Source organism: Anas platyrhynchos, chromosome 10 (genome assembly GCF_047663525.1).
Source record: "Anas platyrhynchos isolate ZD024472 breed Pekin duck chromosome 10, IASCAAS_PekinDuck_T2T, whole genome shotgun sequence".
Taxonomy (NCBI): Eukaryota; Metazoa; Chordata; class Aves; order Anseriformes; family Anatidae; genus Anas; species Anas platyrhynchos.
Window position 1 is genome coordinate 14,757,876 of NC_092596.1, and position 8,927 is coordinate 14,766,802.

The 8,927-nt window shown below is 58.1% G+C and overlaps 1 protein-coding gene across 3 annotated transcripts in view; it reads right to left on the minus strand.

The window, feature by feature from the left end:
* DLG3 (discs large MAGUK scaffold protein 3) overlaps nucleotides 1-8,669 on the minus strand; it is an 80,785-nt gene extending 72,116 nt beyond the window's left edge. For all 3 annotated transcript variants that reach the window (XM_038184315.2, XM_038184316.2, XM_038184314.2), the window contains exons 1-3: nucleotides 8,542-8,669; nucleotides 6,765-6,896; nucleotides 762-910 (exon numbers count right to left, since the gene is read on the minus strand). In XM_038184315.2, coding sequence (XP_038040243.1) covers nucleotides 762-910; nucleotides 6,765-6,896; nucleotides 8,542-8,557 — 297 coding nt within the window. In that variant the 5' untranslated portion in view covers nucleotides 8,558-8,669. The remainder of the gene's footprint in view (nucleotides 1-761; nucleotides 911-6,764; nucleotides 6,897-8,541) is intronic.
* Nucleotides 8,670-8,927: the final 258 nt, after the last annotated feature.

Here is an 8,927-nt window from a genome sequence, read left to right on the forward strand (position 1 = left end):
GAAGGGCTCAAGAAAAAACAGGGCAAAAAAGGTTCCTGAGTCAGAGGGACGGATATCTCCTGCACTGATTGTTCGCATTTTTGTCCCCCCTGTTCTTGCTGTTGACCATCAAATGACTCAGAAATGTTCCCATATCCCCAGCACAGAGGCATCGCAGAGCATCCCTCAGCAAGGTGCGAGGCAGCAATCAACAGAGCAGAGCTGCGTGGGGAGCAGGGCCTGGAAAGGCCAAATTGCCCCTGCTGGTTTGCCTTCATGCCTTTGAGATAACTCAGACCCTACTGCTCAACTGCTGCCTCCCTGCCTGGTGCCTATCTTTTTAAAGGCTGTTGGAAATTAAAGAGAACGCAAACAAGAGACGTGGAAGTTATCTGAGAGCTAGAAAAAATCCTGAAAAAAATAAACTTAAAAGGCCCAACCTACTTCAGTCATCAGAAGCGGCCTGCAAGGCGGCTAGATCAGACAGTCCCGATGTGTCCATGGGAGAACGCATCAGAACAGGAAGCAGAGCTGGAGCAGAAGCCCCTTGCATTAGGAATAATTCAATTAACACTTCTGAACCAGAGATGTTGCCTAATTATTGAGGCAAGGCACAACAGAGGAGGTGTGGAAACGCTCTGTGGTGTGAGCTGGCTGGGCTGTGGTGCTCAGCGGGCATCGCCTGCCTGCATGCTGCGGGCATGGGAGCTGATGCCCAGCCTGTCTCGTGGTGCAGGGGTGCAGAGTCCGGCCCCACAGCATCGTGCTGGAATGGCTCTTACCTCGGGGAGATTTTGGGGCTCTCTGGGGGTGTCTGAGGAGCCGGGCTTGCCGGCCCCATGCTGCTGCCGGGCTGTGCTGCAATGCGCGTCCGGGCCGGGAGGCTGCAGGGGTGCAGAGCGCAACGTGAAGTCGTAGAATTCGTGGATATCTGCAAAACAGCATGAGAAATGTTCACAGAACTGGGCAGGAGGCCTGATGCCAGCATCCTGCAAGGGATGCCGTGTCTGTGCCCACCAGCTCTGCCTCCAGAGTGCGGTCACAGGGCACCAGGTCCAGGACGTACAAGCTCTGAAGCTGACAGCTGTCACTGTGTTACCTCCTGTTCCTTCCCTGATAAATTCCCTCTTTCCACCTGGCATGATGCAACCAGAGTGCCACAAGCAGAAACCCTCAGCCTGGCCTGTTGTTATACACAGGGGCTCTGGAGAGAGATGTGAGCATGGGACATCCCAGCCCTGCTGCTCCGGAGACAATTATGGGGTGACAATGGGACAGCCACTGCCCCAGAGGTGGCTCCAGAGAGGATGTGGGTGCCTGGACCCCCTCCCAACCCTGCCAGGAGTGCTTTAGTCTCTCAGGGGCCTGCAGGAAGCAGCAGGGCTGCAGTGGTCCTTGCTCCTTCCCGCTGAAGCCCCCACAGTGCTCAGCAGCCCCAGCTCCTCACGCCCAGGCTGCTCCAGAGCCCGGCTGGGCTCTGACCACAAGATTCAGAATCTCTGTAGGAAGAGCAAAAGCTCACATGACTACGGCAGAAGTGTTTGATTTCAGAAGGGGAACTGCATAAAAAGTGAGAAGCTCTTTAAAAAGAAAGCGAAAGGGGTAACAAAGAGGGTGGGAAGCAGCGAGCCTATTTAGAGGCACCACACCGAGACATCAGAGCCAACGCACAGCGCCGGCCCCGAGGATGTTGTAAAGGCGAAACGGAGGAAAGCACGGCTGGACTGCAGGGGAGGGAGGCTATTAAAACGGAGAAGACATTTTCCTAAATGGCTTAAGCTGTGTCCAAATGAGAAAAGCAGAAAGGATGGTAAATGCTGCCAGGTTAAATGTAAAGCTCCGCGGGGTCAGCCAAGAGAGTTTGGTAAATGCCTAGTACGAGGCATGAAAAAGTAATAAATCCCTTCAGGCACACAGGAGACAGGAAGCCGGTAGGAGGCTGCAGGGCCAAAAAGTGACTGCAGTGTAAACAAGCACTTGGAAGGGGAAAAGCCACAGCAGGAAAACCAAATTCATTTTCTGCTTCCACTGCAGAGGAGCCTGGAGAGCGCCAGGTCTGCAAGCGGCCCGGAGGGCAGCCAAAAGCTCTCGGCTCAAGGGGTACTTACTGAATGCATGTTTAATAAGATTTCCAAAGGAAACCTGGTGCTTGGCAAGGGTCCCCTGCAAGAAACCCCACTGCCGTGGGAAGAGAGGGGAGATGCGGATGGCCAAAAGTCAAAAGGCAGGAAACAGGAGCAGGAAAACAGGGCTGTTTGTCACTGCGGAGAAAATGTGAGCAGAGTTGCACTGGGGGCTGTACAGGGAGCAAGGCTGGGCAGAGCAATAACTTAAATTCACTCCCTTGAGCTTAGAAAGTACCGAGAGTGCCGAGAGCCTCTTGCCTTGCTGTCCCCAGGCTTTGCGCAACAGCGCACGTGCTCGTGTAATGCGGAAATCTGCCTCAGCCAAAGCAAACCCTGCTCTGTGCACGCCTCTCCCACCGGGAGAGCAAACCCCAGGCAAAGCTCAGCACAGGGCTGGGGAGTGCTCAGAAGAGCTACCCCAGTGCCCAGAACTGTGCAAGACTCCAGGAAAATAAATAACAATAATAATAAACAACAAAACAGGTGCCCTAGCCTGTGGGCAGGGCCACGCCGAGCACTGTCCAAGGCTGTTTGCCAAGGAGGGTTTCACAAAGCAGGGTTACACCCCATGCAGAAATCCCCATCCTCTCCCCCGCTTCACCACATGCCCGGTCGCTGCAGCAGCTGAGAAGAGCAGCATCGATCCTCCATCGCCCTGCTCCTGGGCGCTTCCTGGTTACCTCCTGGCTGCGGGGAAAAAGCTGCTATAAATCCACTCCACCCGCTGCGCAGCTTTGTGCCTGCTGGGAGCCCTTGTCCGGGCAGCACCGTCTCACTGCCCAGCTTCAGTAATACTTTGGGAGCTTCTGCCCCAGGCTGCATCATCAGCAGGCTCTGTCCTGTGCCCCGTTAGAAACCGGGCAGCTGGCAACATCAGGAGGGGCTGGAGTCCCCAGGGCCACCCGCCGTGCATCAGGTGCATCTCTACTGGTGCTGAAAACACTGCTGGCAGCCCCCAAAGCCATCATTAAGCAGCCACGAGGTCACAGCGAGCACTCATCGCGCAGCCAGACAGTCGGGACTTTGTTTTAGAGCACAAACATCTCTCCCCCTGCTCATAAAAATAGTCATTGCGTAACGGGATACCACGAGCTCCTCGCTGCGCGGATTACCCTTGGAATGCACACAGCTTCACACAAACGAAAACAGGATTGGAACGGCCCCGTCGCAGGGGTGCACCACTGCTGGCAGCCTCCTTCATCACCCGCCTGCTGCAGGAACGTGGCCTCGGGCAGCCAGGCTGCTGAGGAGCCTCGGGTGCAGGGAGGTTGTCCTGGGGAGCCGCTGCACCGCCTCTGAGCCCGCTGCCCACCGCAGGCACTTGCCAGGGGAGGGAACTGCTGCTGGCACCAGGCATCGGAGGAATCCACTGGGATCAGCGGCTGGGGTTCAGGCAGCAAAGAGCACAGCAGCAACAGGAGGATGTTTTAGGACATGCGTGCCTGCATCATTAATGCTTATTTAAATATATGCTCATTTCCTTTGTTTCCTCGTGTATCGCAAGTTGCACCCAAGTTTGCTTCACCTGCACGCTCTAAGAGTGGTGCTACCCGAAAAGGCTCAGTAAGAAGACGGCGTGCCTGCCCAAGCCATGCTGCACGTTCTGTCTCCCAGGCTGGTTTCTCTTTGATGAAAGTGTAAATCCACTCTAGATCTAATAAGGAAGAGTAACTCAAGACGTACACAGATGAACAGAGATTAGACTTTAACAATTTCCTCCTGGGGTTAATGCGTCAAATAAATGTCATTAAACATTTCCACAGCACCTGCATCTGAGGGACAATACATCAGCCGGCACAGGAGAGGTCAGCTTGTCCCCGAGGAGAAACCCCAGCGGTGGGCTTCTCCTGGATGCAGGGGGAAGGCTGGGGGCCCAAGCAGCAGGGGAACAGCATCCAGCAGCGGCTGTGCCAGCAACTGCTCAGGCATGGACCAGCACCAAGCCCCTGAGGGATTTTGGGAGGAGCTGCCCTTTTCGGCTGCGGGTGCATGGGGTGGCCAAGCACGCACAAGCTGTGCCTGTCCACCCAGTTTCACCAGCAGCAAAGGGCACAAGGGCCCCTTTCAGCCCAGCTGCGGCTGCTCCTGACCCCAGGCTCAGCACCCTCTTGCCAGGAGGCTTCCCTGCGAGTCACGAGCTTGGCTCTGCGGCATCGAACCACTCAGAGAGGCCAGGAGGAGGGAACCAGTGAAGCTTGCGCAGCCAAGGAATTTCTTTTGTGCTGTGGTTGGTGCATTCCAGCACAAAGCAGCTCCCGCATTGCTTGCCCTGCACTGCGTTGAGACCCTGCTGGGGCAGGATCCGTCCCGGCAGGGTCAGTGTGCGCCCAAGTTCCCTGGCAGCTCTAGGGAGGGTGGTCGGGTCCTGCATGGTGTTCACAGGGATGTAAGGGGCTGTGCTGTGCTCAGAGGAGTCTGGCAGAAAGTGGTGTATGGGCAAAGCGACACTGGCATGTTTGCAGCGAGCGGGACATCCAGCCCTGGCACGATGCATGCTCCACCTGAACATCCCAGCGGATCCGCTCCTGGAGCTGGGCAGTTTGGGGTTTCTGGAGTCCACAAAACAGCTTACTCCTAACAAAGTGCACAAGAAGCCACATCCCTTGCATTATTCATGTGGAACAACGTGTAAAGCTCCATGACGTTTAGCACTTCCAGCAGTTCTACTACTGCTTAATGCGTTTTGGTGCTCAAACTCGGTGTATGTCTGAGGACAAGCAAATACCAGCCTCGTGCATTTGCCTTCTCTAGAGGTCAAAAAAAAGCCAGCATGTGCTGCTGACACCATGGAAGAGGACAGAGCTCTGTAGCTGAGAGCACACTGCAGCCAGCAGCACCTGCTGCTGCGTGAAGGGGAGCAAGGGCACAAGCCAGAGCCATGGCACACCCTGCGAGCCTGCCTCAGAAACACCCCGACCCAGCCCTCCAGCTCCGAGCAAACTTCACCCAGAGACACAGCAGCCCACTGGGAAAAGGGTGGGTGAGAAGAAAATCAAATGGAAGCGCTCCACCCTCCTGGAGCAAGCCAGCACCACCTGTCACCATGTCCCGGTGGGGACACTGAAGAAGCCCGGCACGTGCCAGCTGTGCCGACACGGCCACCAGGCAGCCGGACACAGCACTGTGCATGGCCAAGGGATTCACAAACGCACTCTTTGGGGAAGGGGGCGGAAGTAATTAATGCAAACTCCAGTTTGGTAAACACATCGAGAGAAAACTTGCTGTCGCACAGGAACTAATATCCTGTTAAACCAGTTGAAAAGGTCACCAGCAATCAAGTGACACTCCCTTGTGCCAGTGTTGACAGGACACTGGGACAGCAGCTTACAGCATTGCTGAGCAGCCCGTGCCACCTCCCTCCCTGCACGCCAGCGTGTAATGTGCAGCTGGCTCCGTGTGCACGGACCTGCTCCTTCCAGGTCTGTTCTTTCCGTGTCACTTTTGTCCTAATATAAACAGCCCTGTGCTTTGTGAGGGCTGCACTGCTGCCTTCCCATCAGCCCGAGCTGGGCTGGGGGAGCACACGAGGCAGACGCAGGGGTTGGGCTGGTTTGGGGTTTGTCAGAGTGAGCACAGTAGGAAAAGAAATCCTGGCTTTTCTGCAGGAGGCCTGGGATGGAAACCTCCAGGGCTGCATGTGTTTCCCCCGAGCCTGCAGCACGCAGGACTGAGGAGAGGAGCTGAGCAGGAGTTCCTGCACCTCTCAGCTTGTCAGATCCTCTGTAAATGGGTCTCTGGGATTATGTCCAAAATTTGTGTCCACCACACATTTTGTGTTTGATACCACCCAGCTAGAAATTGGTCTGCTCTGGCAGAGAGTGGATTCAAGCACCAAAACACATTGGATCTTCCATTTTAAGACAAGACCTTCATGGAGAAAGTGGGTTTTCAAATGGCATCATTCAGAAAGCCAGCTGCGCTTTGTACAGAGGAGCTGTGTTCCCTGATAAGAGTCCAGCTGTGTTTGCCTAAATCCATATGGAGAGAGCTACACCATACTCTGAACTGTGTGTTTGGTCCCAGGTAAAGCACAAGCCTCACCATCACATCCATGTCTTGAATGAAAGGAAGGTGCTCACACAGCACATTGCTCAAGAGCATTCGTGGGCTGAGCACGGGCAGGCCATCTTGTGCTGCATGTGTGGATTCTCTCCCAGAGGTAGAAAGATCCAGTTTTCCTTCGGGTCAGCAGCAAGAATAGGAAGTGTCAGGTTGAGATCAGGCTGAGGGGTGCAGGAAGGAATGGGAGCCTGCCACCAGGGTGTCCTTGGGTGGCAGCAGGGCTGCAAACCCAGTAGCAGCTGCAGACATGTTCTGCCTGCACACACAGGGCATGCTTAGGGCATCGCAGCATCCTTTAGCAGGTGCTGGATAGATCGGAGGTGCTAGACAGGATGGAAAAGGCCTTACCCCTTGACAGTCTCCTGCCTGAGGAATCCCGTTCACACTACAAACAGCCGGCAATTGCATCCCTTGTTCCCTCTACCTCCTGCCCAAGCCCCAGAATGGAGATGCAGTCCAGGCCCCTGGCATTACAGGCACCCAGGTGCTTGTGCAGGACGCACCCAGCGCGGTCAGTACCATGCACCCACACAGGATCAGGCTGCCAGCAGCACCCACTGACCACAAAGCCCCAGAGAACAAAACAAAGGGGCTCACCCAGCAGAGCCTGGAATAGTTCACTTTGGAAGATGTGCGAGATCTTTCCGATGGAGGCTTTTAACTCCTGTTCCTCTGGGGACAGCAGGGTGCTTTGGTATCTTGTAAGGATTTCCACTGCCTTTTCGGTGTCTGTAGAGGCAACACAGGAGTAACAAGGCATTAATACTGAAAGATGGGCAGACATCCTCAAGGAAGGCTTGAGTGCACCCTCGGAGTGGTGCAAAGAGCTCATCTAGGTAATACCTCAATTGTTTTTTAGCTCTGGATTTTAAAGAGTACCACTGCTACCTCCCAGACAGGCAGAGAGCTGTTCAGGAGCCAGACACATCCCTGTTGCACAGGGCTGCTGGCATTGCCACGAGGCACTGCACACTCTCCCACGAGGGGCTAGATGGCCACAGCAAAGACGAGTGCAGCTGCAGCTGCCCCATTCACAAGATATTGCAAACAGCTCAGCTCCATGAGCAGAAAAACTTTACAGGGTGAAGTGTGAGAATTGCTGAGAGGGATGCTGGCTGGGAGGGGAGCAGGAGGCTGCTGTGAAGACTGGCTCACCATAGCTGTGGGACAATTTTGGGCCTGAAGTAGTGGAGCTGCAATCTCCCTGTGCTAGGGTGGCCCCATGCTTCTTTGGGCAGACGTGCGGAGCTGCCAAGCTCAGTTCCATAGCTGGGCAAAATCCAACGCCAGCCCCAGATGTGACCCATATCGGATGGGTGGGGAGCTCCCACGGACCTTGAGCCCGTCCCGGCCCTGCCACTGAATATTTCCCTTTGTCACCCAGGCAGCCCGCAGACAAAGGGCGTCTGTGTGCGGAGGCGGGGGAGGCATCCCGCCACTGTCAGGGGCTCATCTCTTGACCCAGGAACTCATGCAGAAAGGATGGCCTGCTTGTCCCAGGGCTCTGGGCAGGGAATTCAGGTCACCAGACAAGGGGGCCTGTGTCTGGCAGGGGATCGTGCCACCTGCTGCCCCAGCTCGCCCTGACGGGCTCTCCTCCCCACTCCTGAAAGAGAAAGGGGGCTCGCCTGTGCCACCAGCCCACGGTGACTCAATGCGGGAGGAGAAGAGAAAGGAGCCTGGGGAAGTGTGAGTCGCCCCTGCTCAGAGCCGGGCTCCACTCCGGCTTCGGGAAAAGCAGGGACTTCCCTCTTCCCAGCCCTCCAGCCTCATCGGGCTTTACGGGCGTCCCAGCCCCGTGCTCGCACCGAGCACTTCCTTCTCCGCAGGATCAGCGGCTCCACAAAGTGCCCGGCATCCTGCGAGCGGGGTTGAGTCATCTTCGCCTGGTCATCCCTCACCTTATCGGCAGAGGCTAAAGAGGCAGGAGGAGAACTGGGGGGGCCACCCCGCCAGCAGGACACAGAGCGGGCACCCTCTGCGAGCATCCCGCCCCAGCCCGTGCCGTGCAGGGACAGCGGGATAAGGGGGCACGGGAGCAGGGTGACCCCGCACCCCAAACCCGGGGGGGGGGCACCCCCAGCCCCTCCTGCACCTCCAGGAAGGAGCAGCCGGTGCCGGGGACCCCCCTCGCCTTGCCCCGGGGCGCACCCCGCGCCGACCGGCAGCGTGCCCCCCACACCCCTCCCGCAGCACCCCGGGGTGCCGCGCTCCGCACCCCGCATCCCCGCACCCCGAGCACCAGGACGCAGCCCGGGGAGGGGGGGGGGCGCAGCTCTCCGGTACCGGCGGCGGGGCGGCCACTTGTTGAGCCGCGGTGCCCGGTGCAGCAGGCAGGGCACTGCAGGGCACGGCGGGGCAGGGCTCTCCTTACCTTCCCTGCGGATCATCGCTCCGCCGCGACCGGCGGCCGCTCCGCTCGGTGCCAGCCCCGGGAGCGGCCCCGCCGCCTGCCCCGCCCAGCGGGAACCGGAGCCGCCCCCGCCACCCCCCTCCCGCCCCCGCCGCCGGCACCGCCTCCGGGAGCGCCCCTCCAGCCCCCGGCACCGGGCTGGGGCTCCGCCGGCCTCCCCCACCCCGGGTAGGGGCATCCCCGGGTCCCCCCGCTCCGGTGTCCCCGCTGTCCCCCCCCCCTCGGCCCGGTGTCGCTCCCCGGTGCCGGCGCTAGGTGGCACGGGCGCACCGCGCATCGCCGCCTGCCCCGAGCCGGGCACGGCGCAGCCCAGCCCCGGCTGGCGCCGCCGCAGGCTTGGGGAGGAG